Below are 22,709 nucleotides of genomic sequence, written 5' to 3' on the forward strand. Positions count from 1 at the left end.
CCAGAAGTTTAAGTGAGAGTTACATTTCTAGGCATGATTCTTGATTAGAAGATACTCAGAGTTCTGTATCCCTTGGGCCTGTCATTCATTGACTGTAAAATGCCAGTTTGGACCAGTTGGACTGCCTTTCCTCCAATCCCTCAACAAAGTAATCACAAGTACATTTCCTCTGTAACTATGTGAGTCAAAGCATCCTTTTAAAGAGGGAAGATTTCAACAGTTAGTCATTTGGTTTGATTCCCAGTAATTCAGGGGTCAGGCCAAGAAATCAGCGTTTCCCCAGAGGACTCCAAGACCCAGTTCTTGGTGCACATGGAATTAGAATGAACTGACTAAATTGAAGGAATCTACTTCTCCCTCTGGAGCCGTACAATTAGAGATTCCATTTACACATCACCATCCATGACTGTGGTTTTTCTTCACATTCCTTTCCTGGTTTAATGGTTTATTTAGTCAGAAAGGCCGGTATTCAATCCATTTCTTTTACGTGGGCTATCCCACCTTGGGTTAAATTCTGCTCTCTTTAGTGTGTTCATCTGTACACTTCCTGAAGAATAACTGAATGTAAGTTTGTAAAGTTGCTATTTAAGTGAGGTGGATAATCAGTATGTTTCTATCCCTTCTACTTCGAAGGTAGCAACCTAACTTTTGTGATTCCATCTCTTTCTGTCCAGTACATGGTTCCATTAGTTTGATTTGCCTGGCATAACCCAGTTCACAGTTCTGTGAGCCACTGCCATGGCTGTCGTCGATCCACTGATCAGGGGAAAGGCTCTTGAAGAAGTTCCTGTCTACCTGGCTCCCTCCTCAGGCTTCACTAAGTCAGGCACTGGGTTCAAGCTGGGTTGAAGTTAGTGTCAAGGAGAGACATCATCTATACCGGGAATCGAAGTAGCAGACAGCACCCACATGCTTGATAAACAAGCAGCAGTTGGCTGTTGTAAATTCATTCACTCCCCCTCCAGGCTAGGGCCAGATTTGAAGAGGGCCTTTAGCTGTGAAAGTCTATTACCATTTCCAGTCCGGAGAGACGGTCAGTCCCCCAGGAGTGGGAAATAGCTATTGTCAAGAATTAAGAATGAGATTGCTCCCTGAGACTCACTGTGCTGAGCACACAGTGACTTGGAGTCACCGTTTATCAACGTCAGGTGCATATCACATAGGAAAATACAGGTGGCTAGCCAATTGGAGAGAATATTCCAAACCCAATGATGATTGATCCAAAACAAAACAAAAGCCTTAAGAGTGCCCAACAGAAGAAAGACAGCACGGGCTGGGTCTCTCTCCACTCACAAAATCTCTAACTTGATTTCACCTCACTCATTCTCACTCCAACGTTCACCCCAGGAGGGGGGAAAAAAAAGAAATCTAAGTAACAGACATTATTAGTGATTTCAGAAGAAAAGTAGTTATGAAACATGATTAATTATAGGCTAAATGCAAGCCCCTTTTCCAGATATAAGGCAAAGAGAAATGCAAACTCCTTCTTGACTTGCATTATACATTTTGGACAACTTAGATCTTACCAAATACATTTTACAGTCTATTTGGAATTGCTTCAAAATTACAAAATCCGGACACAGCCTATTTATTTCCTATCTTCTAGTCTTCCTACAGAAATCTGTTGCTGAGATTCGTCAGACATGGCATTGTTGCATACATATCATCCAGAAGAAAAGACAAAGGTAAGAGTCTGGGACAGACCTCAAACCTGCTTTGGCTTTTAACTTGCTACAGACAGGGTGGAAAAATCACCCAGACCAAAGCAGCAAAGAAACCTAGTCTGGCTGATTCAGAGAGAGGAAAACTAGATGCAACAAGAACCTAGCCTGAGTGAGAAAATGGATTCTTGGCATTTCTGGAGTAAAGCCTGATTGCACTGCTCTTGAAATTAATAAGAATAATGGTTCCTGTGACAATAGCTACAAGTACCCCTTCTCTGTTTACCATGTGTCAGGTACAAGCTCTTGACACATGTAATTTCTTTTTAATCTGCCCAACAACCCTCAGGAAAGCCGGTATTATTTTGTTCAATTTATAGACGAGAAAAACGTAAGCTCAGATGATAAAACTTTCTCAAATTCATACAAGTAGTAAGGGGCAAAGATGCGATTTGAAATTCAGTCAGTTTCGATAAGGGCTGCCATACTTGGTTGAACAGCTTATGGCGGTTAGGTGAGTGGTGGCTAAAATGCATTCTACACTCCACTCACCATGCTATGGGCCCTGTGAGGGTCTGTGTCCACTGAGAGGAAGGGACACTTTTTACACTGCAAGGATGAGCAACAGCCATGGAGTCCAAAGCCAATTTTTCCATCCCTGCACCGTGAATGAAACTAGAGATCTGAGTCCAGCTAGCTGTGCCCTAACAATACTCTGTCAACACTGACTGAGACTCGTTCAAGAATGCTCGAAGGAGCAGATGCTTTATATATGTTACAGGTTATTGTTACGGTATCGTCCACAATAGTGATTAGAGAATTAAGCACTGGTTTTTTTCCAAACCTAAGGATGAAGGAACACTTTAGTCGTCCTAAGAAATCTCTGTGTTTTAAAATCAAAGACACATTCCCAGTTATTTTAGCAACTGCGATAGTAACATCGTGTCTAGATGTCTATACACTTAATGCTATATATCTTTTCCGTCTACCATTTCCCTAATATCTATTTCCATTGTATCTGTTTTTTAAAGTTATTCTTTTGTGGAACAAAGGTGGAAGCAAGCATAAATAGCCAAATGATGATGAAATCAGTGAATAAAACCCCAAGGAACATAACAACTCAATTTAAAACTATATCATCCATAACACCCTCCCTAAATTCCACTGCTTTTAAGACCTACCCTTGGCAAGGTATCGTATCCTGGTCTGGGACCCTTGATTCCTCGAGTTGCTGATATGCTGGTCCCACGATTCCGCCCAACCTACTTCGGGGTGAGGGGGGTGTCCTTCTGAAGGCGTTCCTATGGAGCATACCACTCCTTTGCCCTGGGCTGCAGCAAGACGAGAGAGTCCTGCTGGTGGAAAGAAAACCAACAAACAAATTGGTCACAGCAATAACCTCACAGGTGGCTGCTGAAACTTTTCAGGCACTGCATTTCCACCCTAGATCCTCAAAGTTCTAGGTCAGGCTCCATCCATGCCTGTAGTGTATCTGTTAGGAGGGATCGCAGGTTACTGGATCCATTTTCTCTCTGGAGAGACTGAGAAGAAAAGCAGTTCCAGTTCTGTGTTTCTGGCTTTCCAGTCTGGAGCACAATGGACTAAAATAACACCAGCTTTCCAGCCAATGAGGTGCACTTGAGGAATTCTCCAGCTCCTGATTCCCCTCCTCCCTCATTATCCAAGCTACAAAAGTGCCTTTAGTAGAAATAAAAATGGCCTTGTTATTAAACACTGCCAAGAACTAAACCCAAGAAGCCTTAAGGGCTTTATGGGGAAAATTTCACTTGTGTTTGTTAGTGGTAGAATAAACTAACCTTATTTTAATTGCCTTTCTCTCCTTAATATATATGTTACTTTTGCAGTTCACTGTCTCAAATTTTCGTAAATCCTGAGAACCTAAATTATGTTTCTTTTGAGTTTGCTTTAACATTTTTAATTGAATGAAAGATTCTTTAAATTCTATAGTGCTTTGCAATTTTCAAAAGTTTCACACACATGATTTTACATAATCCCATAATAACCCTTTGAGTTTGCTTTTAATAAACATCTGATCGTACATTTTCTTGACCCATACATCCAAATACCCAAATAACCATGCCAGATGCCATCAAAGGGCAAGGCATAAACGGGATATACCTCAGGTAAGATCCCTACACAGATCACGTCAGACAAAGAACTAGACTCTTTAGAGAAATCAGTTACTAATTTGACGCATTACTTATTCCATATCCATTCCTCCCTCCACCCCACTGAATTTACCCTACTGCCATGTGAACTGTGAGAACTTTGTTCCTGTGCAGACATTCCATGAGATGCCAATAAGGGAACTTAGAATTTTTGCGTTCCTACTCATTTAGCTCTGAAAATAGCAATAAAGCCACACACAGGAACAGCAAAAACATTTTCAAAATTTCAATAAAGTTCTATAGGAACCAGTCCCCCAAATGAATTTTACCCACATTACTACATTATTTGGAGTTCTGTAAGTTTTCCCCCCACCAACATTACTGTTATTTCCACTTAATAAATACAAAACTTCTCAAATATTATTTAAGGTCAGCATTTGAGAACCCGACAAATGAGTGCTAGTAGCCACCTTCCTGGTTTGGGCAAGGCGAAATGATCACACTTTATAACTTCACATTCGTCAAGCCCAACATTAACTTCCTGAGTTTGTGCAAACACCAGATCATACCTGGCAACGTTATTACAACTTCATTCTTCATCATCATGTTTCTGGGTTGAGTGTATTGAGTCCTAACATGCCTAACAACAAGGGACCTCTAGTTAGGTCACTAAGCCAACGAGTTTAAGGAGCTCTATAATAACTAATTTGTTTCCCTCCTTTCCAGCTTCTATCTGTACCATCCAATGGCAATTGTGGAGTCCACAGGGTACTCAGGCTTGGATGCTAGAATTAGCTGCATCAGGTCTGTATGATACTGGGGAAAGTACTTGTATCAGTCAGAGTCCTGGGGGGAGATAGATGGCACTCTATATTGGGTCATTTGGGAAGATTTTGCTATTTACAAAAGTGTGTTCACTGTTCGAGAAAAAAAAAATACAGGATACTACTGTACATAAGGGCTGGTAACAATGGGAAGCTGTTACCATCCCTGTAACTGAAAGGACGGGGGAAGGAGCAGTTACCTGACTGAAGAGAGAAAGGGCTTGTGAGAAGAGGACCTCTTGGCTAGTGCCAGAAACAGGGCTGTAGCTGAGATAACCAGGCAGGGAGGGAGGGGGCAGAAGTGTTAGGACCTCACTGGCCTCTGCCCCTTCCATAGCTTGCCTGTGCATCGCAAGAAACCAACAAACAGAAGCCCAAAGGCAAGTGAGCCTGCTGCCCTCTTAGTGTACAAGGCAAGGCAGAAAAAGGTAAAGCCTAGAGGTGGGTGGAAGAGATGCAAATAAAGGTATTAGCACTTGTTTAGGTATTTTCATAGTATTGCTATGGGGATTAAAAAAGTATGTAAAGTGCTTAGCAGGGAGTCTGGCACTTAGTAGCTGCTCAACAAAGTAAATTCCCTTGATTCCTCTGCCCAAACTGACAACTCAAAGGCTCATACTAATCACTGAAAACCCTGGACTTATTTCACCTTAAAAAACCTACACGTACTGTCTATAAATGAGTTATATTGCCAAAATATAATGTAATAAGTATAACATGACGTAATAGATTTCTTCTTTAAAAAGAAAGAGGGTTTTTTTTTTGGACTAAACATGAGAAATAATGGCTTTGAATTAACAGCTTTGTTTCATAAATGAGTTATCCAAATGAGTCATATTTGCAGTGCACAAAAGAAATGAATTATTCATAAAAGTCTACCAGTATGAGCTAGTAACCCATCTTAAAAAACAGTTCTATACCTATTGATCAATCAACTGTTCAAGCTTTCTAACCCAATGGCATTCAGGAAGTTACACAGCAGTTTGCAGGATGTATAAATCAGTGACTAGGTTATCAATCACGAAAACGTTTAAGTAAGTCTACTGCATGTTTTACAAAACAAAAGCTATGATATATTGAACTATAATTTACAAAGTTCTAAAAGCACTTTATAAATCAACCCTTGCCTATCTATCAGGACGCAATGTATGCCAACAAATACTGCAATGTCATTGAACCAAATAAAAAAGAAGGTCTCTTAGAGACTTCCTTATTTGATCTGTGAGTGATTCCTAGAAACCAAGTTTAGGAGGAGGTATATCATCAGACAAAAGTAGGGTAGGGTATTTGCAGGTCAAATACATTAGAAGCTATAATTGCTTATCATATCAAGTTTAAAACATGTACGACAATATAGTACTTAATATTATACTTAATTATTTTACTTGACTGAATGGAATACCACTTTAACGTGTATTACAGTCAGTCAGCAGAGGAAAATGCTCTTTTGGAAAAAAAACATCTTCTATAAGGCCAATAATTTTGTACTTAATTCCGTAATTGAAGAACGCCCACTAGGTCCAGTTAACTGAAGTAATCTTTTCGCAGGGAAATATTTGTAAATGCCCCAATTGATAGAAACCAAAAATTGTAGTTAATAACTAAAGCAATTATCCAGTAGCCAAACATATTTCATCCTGTGTTGAAACCTTTTTTTAACTTAGCAAACCCTTGGTACCTCAGTCTCTACCCATGTAGATTAAGAATAAAAATCACCATCAAGTACTAATGATTAGTATCAAGAGTGACATGAGAACCTCATAGTAAATGTGGCCAGCATCAAGAAAATCTTTTTTAGGGACTCCCTGAAAGGTGAGGGAGAAGTTAGTTTCCTTGAATAACGCAAACTTCTCTCACGGTGGTTTTCAAAATATTGCCTACATCTATGAAAACCAAGGATCAACAACATTTACCTTCCATTGCTGGGAACAATTGTTATTTTTTACCTTTTCCATTTAAAAAAACTTTTAATCTCCATAATTAAGAATTTTTAAAATACTGTACCTCTTACTAAGAAAAGGAAGCTTAAATCTTTGGACGGCTTCCACAAAGACTGACGACATGTCAATACTTTTGGATGCACATAAACATAATGTCCGTCGTAGCAAGTATCAAATGTTGGCACTTTAGAACAAAACTTTCAATTTTTGGAGTTCCAGATTCCTTATGTATAAACACAGCATGTGACTAGAAGATGCTGAAGAATTTGCTCAGCCTCAGAATGCTGTAAAACTTCTAGAAGATAACTTTATTTTTGGCTTTCTCCCCCAAAGAGCCAATTTTTACAGTCAGCTTGTTAAAAAAAAAAAGTCCCACTCCATTGATAATGGAAGATCTAAAAGACCCACTCCATTGATAATGGAAGATCTAACATTGATAATGGAAGATCTAATAAACCAAAGGAGAAGCTTTGCCAGGCTTCTTCCCCCTGGAAAGTTTTCTTTGTGTGAGAACCATGTTGGAAGACCTGGAGCATGTCCTGTCAGCTGCCTAGGGAAGAATTAATTAGTCATTACATTTGCAGACTGATAAGGCAGGCTAGGAAAAATCATGTTTTTAATAGTTTTTCAGATTGCAGTAGTTTCATTCACTGGTCTGGGTCTGCAGACTTGATGGGTGCTGTTAATAGTACCTTTAGGCTTCCTCTAGGGGCACTGCTGCCTGCTGGTATCTTTGCTTTGCCTGCCAGGAGCTGCTTGAGCATCCACTGCATGGGGAACTACAGGAGAAGCAAGAACGATCATCTCTCCTGAATAATGTTGTCATTCCTCGGCATGTGTTGTCCAGTGTTATACATTGTGTCAACGCACCCATTCCCACCATGATTAGCTACCTGTACCTGTGGTGTTTGACAGATTGGCTTCCTCTGTTGGGAGAAGGGACCTCTGGGAATGACTGGGGGCCGGCAAAACTTGACTCCATCATTTTCTCCAATGCAGTCACGGGATGCCTTTCCGCCTTTGAATACTGTGGGAAATCACATGCACAGAGTTGAGCTGGAGGAGAAGTTATGAGAGCAGGGCCTCTGACACTACAGCTGGGTATCAAAAAGTTACTGGAACTTACCAGTAACTTTTCCACTGGGCACCTGATCAGGAGAATGACAAAAACACCATTTTCATCCCATTTCTCACACACTGAATATGCTCTCCCCTCTTGCCCCCAGAACTCTTTGTGATTAGATAAGGTCCATTCAACAGGGTTCTTCACGTTAGAATCCTAAGTCTAGCTTTTCGTTTCAGTCTTTACCCATGGCACACTATGCCTGAGAGCCAAAATCACACATATTTTTTTTTATTGGAGTATAGTTGATATACAATATTATATAAGTTAATACAAGGAATTTTTAATTCAATGCACATTTTACAAAAAAAATTAATTAGTAGATGGACTACTAACAATAGGGATTCAATAAATGCTAACTGATTGAACTTCACAAGTCTCAGATTTATGGAAGGCTTTGATTTAGATTATCTGCCCACTACTCTCCACTGTTCTCTCTTTCAGCCTGATACCAGGTAATTACCATGTCTAATAAGAGAAGCGTGTGAACAGTTTACTCTTTATAGTTATTAACCCTTGGTTTCACCTTTGACCATGAGATATCACAAGGCAGGGGCCTAAAGAAAACCCTATAGCTATGGCATATTGAGAAAAACTTTGCTCCCAGAGAAATAGCACATGGCATCTCAATCAGGCAGCAGTTGTCAAGTTTAACAAACACTCCCTGGACACTTGGCACTTGAACAAGCAACAAGGATTAGCAAGTTTCTTTTCTAGAAACTCCAATGAAAACTATGCTGAGAGATGACATTTTTTGAAGGCTAATAACCAAATTAGATTCTGAAATCCAGATATTCACATGTAATATACGAACAAGAATTTCACAGAAAAACAAAGATAGATATGCAGAATACATACAAAAAAGTATATACCTGAACTCATTGTAGAGATGAAAATCAGCATAGAGAACGTTAAATTTCAGGAGTACTTAGTAAAGGCAAAGATTCAAGGAAAATAGAGTTGGTGCTAATTTGTTGGGGGTACACATTGGCAATGTGTTGCAAAATATTAAATATAGGTACTCTGACGCAGAGTACTGGTACTCTTTGATGCAGATGACTACTTCTAGGGATTTCCATCATTAATTGTAAAAGTTGGAAATGATATAATCAGCAAAGTATGTCAGTGGTACAATTGTTAATAACAAAAGAGAAAGCAAACACAAAAGAGAAGCAACTGGAAACAACAGAAATGGCCACCAATGAATATTATACAGCCATTGAATAAAATCAAAGTATGAAAAGTATGCATAATATGAATCCACATGTGCAAAGAAGGAAAATGCAGTAAACAGATGTATATATAAGTGTATGTATGTGTGTATATACAAACATATTTAGCTTTGTATGTGTGTATATATATATGTATAGATTTTGTATGTACATATACGTAAATGTTTGTGCATGTGTTTGTGTGCGTGTGTGTGTGTGCACGCAACCACACGGGATGCAGATGGGAAACAAAAGTAAACTATTAACTAGTTGTTATCCTTGGGAAAAAGTATATTGGTGGGTATGGGCTATGGAGACTAGGAAAATTGTCAAGGTTATGTAACTTTAAGTTCAAAATCTCTAACTAAATTGTTTTCTTTTTAAGTACTTCCAAAACAAACCACATAGTGTTAGTAATGACCACATCTTGAATCAGAATATGAATTCTACAAAATGGACTTATCAGAAGCTATTTAGGCTTCTTGCAAAATGGAGTGAGTTGACATGGAACAAAAAGAAGACATGGAGATAATTTGGAAAAGGTGGTTGTTTTCAACAGCCCCAAGTTACAAAGATCCAAAAAATGATGGAAATACCTTCACATGTACTCCTTTGTTGACTAATTGTTTATCATAAATCATCCATGGAAAAAGTGAATTGAATCAACTTGTTATTGAAATGTAAACAACATCCTGAATTTCTGTTTCTAGACTTCCAGGTTCTATAAAAGATCTACTGGAATTTTTTGATAAATTGCTTGAGAAGACAAACTCAGATGGTTGGAAGCCTCAGCTATAGACACAGGCAAGATTATCTGGAGACATCTGTAGCAAATTGGAGGGGGTAACTTCTGTGCTACTTCTGCAGAGGGCTATCAGTGGGCGACATTGGCCAGTGTTTCTAGCTCACCCACACCCATTTTCTAGAGAAATTGCCAAATCATTAAAAGTCAGCAGCCCGTTCCTTTTTCAAAAACAATGTATGTCAAAAAGCCTAGTTCAGGGCTTCCCTGGTGGCGCGGTGGTTGAGAGTCCGCCTGCCGATGCAGGGGACACGGGCTCGTGCCCCAATCCGGGAAGATCCCACATGCCATGGAGCGGCTAGGCCCGTGAGCCATGGCCACTGAGCCTGCGCGTCTGGAGCCTGTGCTCCGCAACGGGAGAGGCCACAGCAATGAGAGGCCCGCGTACCGCAAAAAAACCAAAACAAACAAACAAAAAGCCTAGTTCAGCCTTGGGGCCATTGGTTCAGAGCCTCTGCTTTGATTCATGGCATTCATAATAGATATAATGTTCTAACTCTTTTCTTTCAAATGCTTAGATGATTATTATACTATACAGTTGCTTTCACTGGTATTATTGTGGCCCATTACCACAAATTTGTCTCCAAAATTTATTATTTTGGATTTTTCTCTCATAGCCTTTTTGAGAATCGTTTTCATTTCAGTGGCTACATTTAATCTGAGATGCAGGTTTAAATTGCTGGTACCCCAATCCAAGGTTAGTTGAGACAAGTGGGAACACAAAAAAACCTAATAATTTGGCAATCCTTCAAACTAATATCCCATACATACTGGTTCAAATGAATTTAGACATAGATTCCAGTTTTCAGATCTGACAAATAAAGAGCTTAGAAATCATCATTCCTGTCCTTAAAATAAGAGAAAAGCTGAACAAACAAAATCAATGGCTATTCTTACATCCAAATTGAGGTTGCAGGGCAAACCACCCCTCTAAAACCTGGAAAGACAAGTGAATACAGAGAATCAGCCAGGATCACCTTGAGACAGCCTGGGACCTGGGAGCCTTTGCTGCGTGCGGTGCCTGCACCTGGACAAACGCCTCCTCCAGCAACAGAATACAAAGAATCTATTCAGGACTAACAATAACCACGTGCATGCTCAGTTGGGGCAAATTATGAACGACAAGATACAAAACACCAAAAACCCAACTGTCCCTTCTGAGATGCCCAGAGCAAAAGCAGGGTACTGCACATGCGCCCTGCACACAGCATCACCAAGGGGGTGGGCAGACCACCTAAGCCGACCCCTGGACCCGCCCCTACCTTCACTCCATACAAGGAACCAGCTCGCCCCAGCTCAGGGAGCGAGCAAGGGAAACTGTTACTTGTTCTCACTCCCTCCTGCTGCAGCACTGAGTCCCAGTAAAGCCTTGCCTGAATTTCTCATCTGGCCTCTTATCAATTTCTGTTGATTAAGGAGGCCAAGAATCAGTAACATGCTTTGTTGTGACTCTGCCAGGACATTCTCCCATTCCCGGGTGGGGATCTGGGCACCTCCGGGACCACCGACCACCGAATGCAGCTTCCCAGTGGGTGACAGGTGGCCACCTGAACCTCTTGGTTCAGCGTCACCACGTTTGGTAAGTCTGCCTTCCTGGCCCCTGAGGGCCTCAGTACCCTCATTCAGGCGACGCTTTCCCCCTCCCCTTTGCCCTTTTTCCCTCAACACTTTCCCTTTCCCTCTCCTGAAATCTCTCTACTTCTTTCTCTGTCCTCTCCTACTTCTCTGTCTTATCCTCCCGAGACAGTGGACGTCGGGCAGCTACAGCATCACTGTTCTCAGCCTGTGAGACCTGCTCCCTCTGGCCGGCAACAGCTCACCTTGACAGGTCACAAGCAGAGGTGGGAGAGGCTCGCCTCACACCAAGCAGACCTGGGTCCAGTGGGCCTTCCCTGATGGGAGATACATGAGAGTGACAGAGGTTCAATCCTCCTATCATGTAGTGGCTGGACGTCCGATCCTCCCAATATTCTCACCTGTCTTTTCCTCTGCCAAGAGAAGTCTCATTGGGAACAGGCTGAAGGGGCAGATTTCTATATACCGGTGTATGTGTGGATGAGAGTCCCGCCTGTGGGCTGGCGACCTGCAGACGATGTACAACTGGCTGGTTTCGGGGCTTGATCACCTGGTGGGCAGTGGACAGGGTGCTCCCTCCTTCACTGGCCCTTTCTGGAAGTGCACAGGCTGGTGCCTGAATAGACACCCTCGGGGGGCAGGCTGAAAAGGCAATCTCTTCCTGTCTCTTTTTTTTCAGTCTTTTCTGTCCCTCCTCTCCTGTCCTCTCCCTTGGTCCTCATTACCTATACTCCCATCCCCTTCATCCTGGAGACCCCTTGTCTGTGTCACTCACTCTGGGGAGGGAATTCTGTGACCCCCTTTGTCGTTACACTAGACCTCGACTCCATCCGGCCCCCAGGATCTCTGGTTGTTAGCTTCCAGATTTATATGTAAGCATGGGAGATGCCCAGGGAATCCCCAGAGATTCTCCTCTGGGTTGCAGTCTTAACAATTGGAGACAGTAAAGAACTAAGCTGATTTTCTTTTGCAACACGGCCCGGTTCCCATATACCTTGGGTGACCAGGAGAAGTGGCCACGGAATGGATCCCTTAAATTTAACACCATTTTACAACTGGACCTATTTTGCAAGCAGTCTTAAAAATGGGGAGAGGTCCCATATGTGTAGGCTCCAGACTGAGGGATTCCTCTCTTCCTGTGTTGCCCCCAAAAGATTCAGAGCCAGGCGTTCTCACAGACCCCTTCTTCCAACTGCCGACTAGCCATCGGGGTACTAAGCCTCCTTCTCGGGCCCCCCCTTTCTTCTTCCCCTTCACCATCTTCTTCAACTCCCAGACCCCCACCTTTCCCTGTCAAGTCAGAAACTCAAAAATCAGAGCCCCTCGCGTTTCCTCCAATGGGGCTCTGATGAGGTTCAAAGTTAGCCACCACTTGTGCCCCACAAGGCCTTTACCCCCTCTGGGAAGTAGCTAATGGGAATGGAGGGATTACTAGAGTACATGTCCCCTTCTCGATGGGGGACTTAGGAATCTGTAAGGAGAGGTTTGGCAGGTTCTCAGAGAACCCTGACAGCCTGAGCCTGACAAATTCATCAGGCTGGGGTTAACATTCTCTCTTACCTGGCAGGACATCATGGTTATTCTGACCCAGTTGCACCCCAGATGAAAAGGAGCGTATACCGAGAAAGGCCAGGGAGCACACAGATGGCCTACTGGTCACCTATCCACGCCGCCAAATTTATCAGGCCGGGGGGGACGCAATCCCAGAACGTGACCCACACTGGTACAATGAAGATCGTGTAGGCCAGGCTAGGATGAGACATTATATTACTCATCTATCAGAAGGAATGAAAGGTATATGGTGAAGCCTGTAAGTGATGAGATCCCAGAGGTTACACAGGAAAAAAGAGGAAAACCTGGCAGTCTTCCTGAGGCAGGTGACAGAGCCATTCAGGAAGTACACCGATTTAGACCCTGAGTCTGCAGAAGGGAGGACACTGTTGGCCATGCATTTTATCACCCAGGCCTCTCCTGATATCAGGAGAAAGTAACAAAAGCTTGAGGCTGGGCCGCAAACCCCATGGTCAACCTTGGTAGAGGAGGCCTTCAAGGTCTATAGCAATCAAGACTTAACAGAAAAGGCCAATAAGGATAAGAGGCTGATAAAGAAAACGCAGTTTTTGGCCCCTCTGATCCACCCACCACCTCGAGGGGACCCTAAAAGGCTGCAAAGGCTGGACAGACCACCAAGAAGCCGCCCGGGCACAAACCAGTGTGCCTTTTGTTGGAAGGAGGGGCACTGGAAGGGGGAATGTCCTGAGCGCCCTCCTGTGGCACACCAGAGGGGCGGCCCCAACCCCAGTTCCTCGTGAATCTCTCGGATGAGAGATTCCCACACACCGTCTGATGGGGCGAGTGCCTGCCTGGCTCCAGATCCTATTCGTTCCATCCTCATCACTCCAGCAGAGCCTCAGGTCACCCTTGACGTGGCGGGTAGGAGAACTGAATTCCCTGTAGACACTGGAGCCACCTCCTCTGTTGTGACTAGGCCGGCCCCCTCCCCAACCGTGACTGTACCGTGACGGGAGTTGATGGACAGCTGAAGGTAAAGCGATTTACGTCTCCCCTTGCCTGCAGAGTCGGGTCCGTTATCATTACTCCTTTTCGTATACGCCACAATGCCCTGACCCCTTCCTTGAAGAGGTTTGCTAAATAAATTAGGAGCTAGTATATTCGTAGTCCAATGAGGTAGAAAATTCAAATAAAGAATGTGCATCTATTAGTAGCCCCAGATGACCCATGTGCTGGTCATCAAAAGATTCCCCAAGACCTCCCCCCAAGAAATTAGAGAACAAGTAGATCCTGCAGTTTGGGATACCTTGATTCCAAGAAGGGCAAAACATGTTTTCCCAATGAAAATATGATTAAGGCCTAGGGAAAGGACCCTGAAAGAGACAATATCTTTTAAAGCCTGAAGCCCTGATGGGGATCCAATCACCGCTCACCAAATTCCTAAAACACGGACACATTAGACCCTGCTGATCCCCTTGCAACACCCTGATCCTCCCTGTTCAGAAGCCTAACAGGGAGCGTCAGTTTGTGCAAGACTTGCGAGCAGTGAATGAGGCAGTCATCCCTATTCACCCAATGGTGCCAAACCCATACACCCTCCTCGCCCAAGTATTGGGAAATGCTCAGCATTTCTCTGTTTTGGACCTCAAAGAAGCATTTTTCTGTATTCTCCTACATCCAGACTCTCAATACCTTTTTGCCTTTGAATGGAGGGACCCGGACACCCTGGAGGCTACCCAATATACCTGGACAGTGCTTCCGCAGGGTTTTAGGGACAGCCCCCATCTTTTTGGAAATGTGTTAGCAAGGGAACTGAGCCTTGAGAAGGGAACTCTGCTACAATATGTTGATGATTTATTGATAAGTAGTGAGACCAAACAAGATTCAGATCAATATACTGCTAGGGTCCTAAATTTTCTGGCAAAAAGGGGATATAAAGTGTCTCCAACCAAGGCTCTGATCTCACAGCAACAGGTTTAGTATTTAGGATTTGTTTTGACCCCAGGGGAAAGAGCCCTGGCCATAGATGGAAAAACAGTAATTAGTGCACTACCATCTCCAACCACAAAGAGGCAGCTTGGAGGCTTTCTCAGGATGGCTGGTTTCTGTCATATCTGAGTTCCAAATTATGGCCTTATAGCAAAACCCCTACAGGAGGTTCTAAAGTGAGAAGAAAGGGAGCCCCTTCAACGGAATAGGGACCACCAGAAGGCCTCTGAGATTCTAAAGACTGCATTGAGTAGAGCACCAGCCCTTTACCCTGTACATTCATGAGAGGTCAGGGATAGCACTAGGAGTCCGGACCCAAAAGCTGGGACTGGATCAGAGACCAATGGCTTACTTTTCAAAACAACTGGATTCAGTGGCCCTGTGACGGCCAAGCTGCCTGCGGGCAGTAGCTGTCACAGCCCTGTTGGTCAGTGAGGCTTCCAAGCTCACCCTGAGACAACACCTAGATGTATTAACCCCTCATTAGGTACAGTTTGTACTGGAAGTCACAGGACATCATTGGTTGACTGGAGGAAGGTTAACAAGATATCAGGCCCTCCTAATGGACACCCCCGACATTACCTTTAAAGGTGTGTCAAACCCTGAACCCGGCAACTCTGCACCCAGCGGTTGAGAGTGGAGACTTAGTGTGTTCGTATATAGAGACCATAGAACAGACTTACTCCAGCAGGTCTGATCTTCTAGATGAGCCTCTTGACAGCCCTGAGGTTGAATGGTTTACTGATGGGAGCAGTTTTATAGAAATGGGAACCCGAAAGGCAGGGTATGCCATAGGCAGTCTCGGTGAAGTCACAGAAGCCAAGGCCCTGCCACCCTGGACATACAGGTTCCATGTACTGCGTGCTCAGGCTGCCATTTGGAAAGAAAGAGGAATGTTAACCGCTAGAAACTCTCTCCTAAAGATTTAATTCTGGCTCCTTAGAAGCAGTGCAGCTCCCGACCCAGGTGGCAGTGATCACTGTAGGGGCCATCAGAGGGATGGACCTTTCGTGAGCCAAGCAAAGCTGACTGAATTGCAACACAGGCGGCTCTACTGCAAGAGCCTGAGCAAGTTATGGCCCTAGTGATTGCCCCCCACCCCCGAACTCCCTAGCCTTCCCCAGTATTCCCCACAGGAACAAGAAAATGCTGAGAAATGGGGCTATGAGAAAGGAAGCACAGGCTGGTATAAAAAGGAGAATAAGGTTCTAACCCCTGAGGCCCAACAATGGAAACTCACTAAGAGCTTACATGATGCCACCCACTATGGGAGAGTTGCACTGTGGGACTTGATGCAAAAGGCTTTTTCAGGGAAGGGGATTAAAAGAACAGTAAAACAAGTAACACTTGCCTGTGCTTATGTGTCCGTAATAAACCACAGGCCCATCCAATCCCCCCTTTGTTACTCAGGCCAGTTCAATGCTGAGGGACATACCTGGGGGGAGAACTGGCAGTTAGATTTCACCCAAATGCCCCTGTTGTCAGGATATAAATATTTTCTTGTGTTCATTGATACTTTCACGGGATGGGATGCAGCCTTCTCCACTCAATCTGAAAAGGCTACTGAAGTCTGTAAGTCCCTTTTACAAGAAATAATTCCTCGGTTGGCACTTCCAAAGTCCCTCCAGAGCGATAACGGGCCCTCTTTTATAGCCAGAATCACACAGGGACTCACAATGGCCCTAGGGATAGACTACAAGCTACACACCTCTTGGCACCCCCAGTCTTCAGGGAAGGTAGAGAAAATGAACCATACTTTAAAGAAAACCTTAGCAAAGCTCTGCTAGAGACTCATGAACCCTGGACCCACCTGCTTCCTATTGCACTCCTCAGGGTCCGTGTAGCCCCCAGTTATAATCTGAGGCTCAGCCCATTTGAAATGACCTATGGGAGGCCTTTTCTTACTACTGACATTCTACTGGATGAGGAAGTGAGTCAGACCCTGAGGTATATTATTATTAATCTAGAACACGTTCAGAAGGCAATCCAGGACTATGCCAGCAAGGCACAGCCAGCTCCCACTAAGTGGAAGGGGCCGTTCCTTCACAAATAAACCCCGGGGACCAAGTTCTTAAAACCTGGAAAGAGGGGTCTCCCAAAAAACTATTGCCAAAATAGAAAGGCCCCTATAAAGTAATTTTAGCTGCCCCCGCCCCCCCCCCCCCCCGCCGTCAAACTGCAAGGGATATCTACTTGGGTACATCTGCCCACACTAAAGCTTTTACCCCCGCAGGTACAACAGAACAGTACACCTGTGAGCCGGTGGAAAATCTGAGAGACCTATTCAAAAGACAGGAACCATCGACAGATAAGAGGATGCGGCGGGTTGGACTCCTATGTGCCATTCTTGCTATTGTACCCTTGCTTGCATTCTGCCTGTTTGCTCAGACACCCCCACCAGGGAAGCAGCTCCTTTGTCCCTGCTGGGTTTAAGGGAAACACTCCACCACAGAAAAGCTCCTCCTATGGACTCTGTCCGCCTTACTAGTCCCGCTAACTAGGGGATAATGGCAATAAAACTCACTTATCGGGGCTTCCCTGGTGGCGCAGTGGTTGAGAGTCCGCCTGCCGATGCAGGGGACGCGGATTCGTGCCCCGGTCTGGGAGGATCCCACATGCCGCGGAGCGGCTGGGCCCGTGAGCCATGGCCGCTGAGCCTGCGCGTCCGGAGCCTGTGCTCCGCAACGGGAGAGGCCACAACAGTGAGAGGCCCGTGTACCACAAAAAAAATAATAAAAATAAAATATCTACATACATGTGCAGTTGAGGCAAATTATGAATGACAAGATACAAAAACCCAACTGCCACTTCTGAGATGCCCGGAGCAAAAGCAGGGTACTGCGCATGCGCCCTGCACACAGCACCACCAAGGGGGTGGGCACACCACCTAAGCCATCCCTTTGGCCTGACCCCTGGACCCACCCCTACCCTCACCCCATATAAAGAACCAGCTCGCCCCTTCCCCTCCCCCCTCAGGGAGCGAGCAAGGGAGGCCAAGAACCCTGGTCAGTAACAAGCTTACCTACAGAAGAATCTTCCACAACCATAAACTGGTAGGAATACTTAAGTGGTAATTTAATACGTTTTTGGAATCTGCATGTGGACTAGAGGGAAAGTAAAAATTATCTCAGGGCTATAGTCTTAGGGAGTGTTCTCACACTTTCTTGAGTTTAACCTCCTCCAGGACCACACCAGATGCTCACAAAAAAAGAATGAAAAAAAATAAAAAATTGTCTCATGTCTCTGATGAGAAAGTAACCATTTTGAAATGCACGCACAATGTTCTGCATTATAACTGTCGACTTTTTAGTGAAAAGAGACCTCACCAGAGCCTGATCTCCCCTAAGGGAAGAGCATTCCACTCAATAATTGAAGAAGAGACAAATTCTCTGCAGTAGAATTCCAAATAACTTATGTGGATACTCTACCTTCACAAAGGGTGAGCATAACTCCCCAGTCCTTAAGTGTGGACTACACGTGGTTGCTTCCTTCTAAAGAGAACTTTGTAGAAAGGGATGGGGAAGAAAGAGTAACACCACAATGGAGCTGCCTGACATTACTACCTCAGACAGATGACAAAAGGAATCATCAACAGTGATAAATCATATTGAGAGAATGCACTTTTGATAGGATGTGATGAAACAGGCACTTTACCTGTATTGTCTTTCTTACAAAACCCCGTAATACCAATCTAATCAGAAAAAACATCAAACAAATTCCAGTAGAGGAGCATCCTACAAAATACTTGACCAGGACTCCTAAAAACTATCAAGGTCATTAAAATAAGGAAAGTCTGACAAACTGTCACAACCAAAAGGAACCAAAGGATATGACAGCTAAATGTGGTGTGGTATCCGCAGGGGATCTTGGAAAAGAAGAAGTAATTAGGTAAAAACTAACGAATTCTGAATAAACCATGGACTTGAGTTAATAACAATGCATCAGTATGAGTTCATTAATTGAACAAATGTCCCATATCAATGTACAATGTTAATAATAGGGGAACCTGGGCACAGCGTATATGGGAACTCTCTGTATTAACTTTGCAACTTTTCTGTACATCTAAAACTGTCCTACAAAATAAAGTTCACTTAAAATATTAAAGCAAGGGGGGGGGGACCTTGAAGATGGCAGAAGAGTAAGACGCGGAGATCACCTTCCTCCCCACAGATACACCAGAAATACATCTACACGTGGAACAACTCCTACAGAACACCTACTGAAGGCTGGCAGAAGACCTCAGACCTCCCAAAAGGCAAGAAACTCCCCACGTACCTGGGTAGGGCAAAAGAAAAAAAAGAAAAAACAGACACAAAAGAATAGGGACAGCACCTGCACCAGTGGGAGGGAGCTGTGAAGGAGGAAAGGTTTCCACACACTAGGAAGCCCCTTAGCGGGCGGAGACTGCGGGAGGCGGAGGGGGGAGCTTCGAAGCCTTGGAGGAGAGCACAGCAACGGGTGCGGAGGGCAAAGCGGGGAGATTCCCGCACAGAGGATCGGTGCCGACCGGCACTCACCAGCCCAAGAGGCTCGTCTGCTCACCCACCGGGGCAGGCGGGGCTGCGAGCTGAGACTCTGAGGCTCGGGTTTCGGTTTCGGACAGAGCGCAGGGAGAGGACTGGGGTTGGTGGCTTGAACATAGCCTGAAGGGGTTAGTGCACCACAGCTAGCCGGGAGGGAGTCCGGGGGAAAAGTCTGCACCTGCCGAAGAGGCAAGAGACTTTTTCTTCCCTCTGTGTTTCCTGGCGCGTGAGGAGAGGGGTTTAAGAACGCTGCTTAAAGGAACTCCAGAGACGGGCGCGAGCCGCGTCTAAAAGCGCGAACCCCAGAGACGGGCGCGAGCCGCGGCTAAAAGCGCGGACCCCAGAGATGGGCGGGAGACGCTAAGGCTGCTGCTGCCGCCACCAAGGGGCTTGTGTGCGAGCACAGGTCACTCTCCACACCCCTCTTCCGCGGAGCCTGTGCAGCCCGCCACTGCCAGGTTCCCGGGATCCAGGGACAACTTCCCCGGGAGAACACACGGCGGGCCTCAGGCTGGTGCAAAGTCACGCCGGCCTTTGCCGCCGCAGGCCCGCCCCGCACTCCATGCCCCTCCCTCCCCGCCGGCCTGAGTGCGCCAGAGCCCCCAATCAGCAGCTCCTTTAACCCCGTCCTGTCTGAGCAAAAAACACAAGCCCTCCAGTGACCTACACGCAGAGGCAGGGCCAAATCCAAAGCTGAGCCCCGGTGAGCTGTGAGAACAAAGAAGAGAAAGGGAAATCTCTCCCAGCAGCCTCAGAAGCAGCTGATTAAAGCTCCACAATCAACTTGATATACCCTGCATCTGTGGAATACCTGAATAGACAACCAATCATCCCAAATTGAGGAGGTGGACTTTGGGAGCAAGATCTATGATTTTTTTCCCTTTTCCTCTTTTTGTGAGTGTGTATGTGTATGCTTCTGTGTGAGATCTTGTCTGTATAGTCTTGCTTCCACCATTTGTCCTAGGGTTCTATCCGTCCATGGTTTTTTTAAAAAAATTTTTCTTAATAATTAATTTTAATAACGTTATTATACTTTACCTTCATTCTTTCTTTCTTTCTTTCCTTCCTTCCTTCCCTCCTTTAGACAACGAATCATCCCAAATTGAGGAGGTGGTCTCTGACAGCAAGATTTATGATTTTTCCCCCTTTACCTCTTTTAGTGAGGGTGTATGTGTATGATTCTGTGTAAGATTTTGTCTGTATAGCTTTGCTTCCAACATTTGTCCTAAGGTTCTATCCGTCCCCCTTTTTTTTTTCTAAATAAGAATTTTTTAATTCAATAACTTTATTATACTTTATTTTATTTTTACTGTATCTTCTTTCTTTTTTCCTTCTTTCCCTCCTTCCTTCCTCCTTCCCTCCCTTTCTTTCCTTCTTGCCTTTTTCCTTCTTTCTTTCTTTCTTCCTTCCTTCCTTCCTTCCCTCCTTTCCTTCTTTCTTTCCTCATACTTCTACTAATTCTCTCTACTTTTTTTCCCTTTTATTCTGAGCCGTGTGGATGAAAGGCTCTTGGTGCTCCAGCCAGGAGTCAGGGCTCTGCCTCTGAGGTAGGAGAGCCAACTTCAAGACACCAGTCAACAAGAGATCTCCCAGCTCCACATAATATCAAACGGCGAAAATCTCCCAGAGACCTCCATCTTAACACCAGCACCCAGCTTCACTCAACGACCAGCAAGCCACAGTGCTGGACAACCTATGCCAAACAACTAGCAAAACAGGAACACAACCCCACCGATTAGCAGAGAGGCTGCCTAAAATCATAATAAGGCCACAGACACCCCAAAACACACCACCAGATGTGAACCTGCCCACTAGAGAGACAAGATCCAGCCTCATCCACCACAACACAGGCACTAGTCCCCTCCACCAGGAAGCCTACATAACCCACTGAACCAACCTAGCCACTGGAGACAGACATCAAAAACAGCGGGAACTACAAACCTGCAGTCTGCAAAAAGGAGACCCCAAACACAGTAAGATAAGCAAAATGAGAAGACAGAAAAACACACAGCAGATAAAGGAGCAAGATAAAAATGCACCAGACCTAACAAATGAAGAGGAAATAGGCAGTCTACCTGAAAAAGAATTCAGAATAATGATAGTAAGGATGATCTGAAATCTTGGAAATAGAATGGACAAAATGCAAGAAACAGTTAACAAGGACCTAGAAGAAATAAAGATGAAACAAGCAACAATGAACAACATAATAAATGAAATTAAAAGTCCTCTAGATGGGATCAATAGCAGAATAACTGAGACAGAAGAACGGATAAGTGACCTGGAAGATAAAATAGTGGAAATAACTACTGCAGAGCAGAATAAAGAAAAAAGAATGAAAAGAACTGAGGACAGTCTCAGAGACCTCTGGGACAACATTAAATGCACAAACATTCAAATTATAGGGGTTCCAGAAGAAGAAGAGAAAAAGAAAGGGACTGAGAAAATATTTGAAGAGATTATAGTTGAAAACTTCCCTAATATGGGAAAGGAAATAGTTAATCAAGTCCAGGAAGCACAGAGAGTCCCATACAGGATAAATCCAAGGAGAAATACACCAAGACACATATTAATCAAACTGTCAAAAATTAAATACAAAGAAAGCATATTAAAAGCAGCAAGGGAAAAACAACAAATAACACATAAGGGAATCCCCATAAGGTTAACAGCTGATCTCTCTGCAGAAACCCTACAAGCCAGAAGGGAGTGGCAGGACATACTGAAAGTGTTGAAGGAGAAAAACCTGCAGCCAAGACTACTCTAGCCAGCAAGGATCTCATTCAGATTTGATGGAGAAATTAAAACCTTTACAGACAAGCAAAAGCTGAGAGAGTTCAGCACCACCAAACCAGCTTTACAACAAATGCTAAAGGAACTTCTCTAGACAAGAAACACAAGAGAAGGAAAAGACCTATAATAACGAACCCAAAACAATTTAGAAAATGGGAACAGGAACATACATATCGTTATGTACCTTAAATGTAAATGGACTAAATGCTCCCACCAAAAGACACAGATTGGCTGAATGCATACAAAAAGAAGACCCTTATATATGCTGTCTACAAGAGACCCACTTCAGACATAGAGACACATACAGACTGAAAGTAAGGGGATGGAAAAAGATATTCCATGCAAATGGAAACCAAAAGAAAGCTGGAGTAGCAATTCTCATATCAGACAAAATAGACTTTAAAATAAGGACTATTAAAAGAGACAAAGAAGGACACTACATAATGATCAAGGGATTGATCCAAGAAGAAGATATAACAATTGTAAATATTTATGCACCCAACATAGGAGCACCTCAATACATAAGGCAAATACTAACAGCCATAAAAGGGGAAATCGACAGTAACACATTCATAGTAGGGGACTCAAACACCCCATTTTCACCCATGGACAGATCATTCCAAATGAAAATAA

At 44.0% G+C, this 22,709-nt stretch overlaps 1 protein-coding gene across 10 annotated transcripts in view; it reads right to left on the minus strand.

The window, feature by feature from the left end:
• Window positions 1-22,709, minus strand: part of NRG3 (neuregulin 3) — a 1,064,106-nt gene that overhangs the window by 10,006 nt on the left and 1,031,391 nt on the right. For 3 of the 10 annotated variants that reach the window (XM_060285922.1, XM_060285921.1, XM_060285925.1), the window contains exons 7-8: window positions 7,448-7,581; window positions 2,843-3,016 (exon numbers count right to left, since the gene is read on the minus strand). In XM_060285922.1, coding sequence (XP_060141905.1) covers window positions 2,843-3,016; window positions 7,448-7,581 — 308 coding nt within the window. The remainder of the gene's footprint in view (window positions 1-2,842; window positions 3,017-7,447; window positions 7,582-22,709) is intronic. The other 7 variants (XM_030862777.2, XM_060285924.1, XM_060285926.1 and 4 more) reach the window with 3 other exon arrangements.

The sequence above is a fragment of the Globicephala melas genome, chromosome 16 (genome assembly GCF_963455315.2).
Source record: "Globicephala melas chromosome 16, mGloMel1.2, whole genome shotgun sequence".
NCBI lineage: Eukaryota > Metazoa > Chordata > Mammalia > Artiodactyla > Delphinidae > Globicephala > Globicephala melas.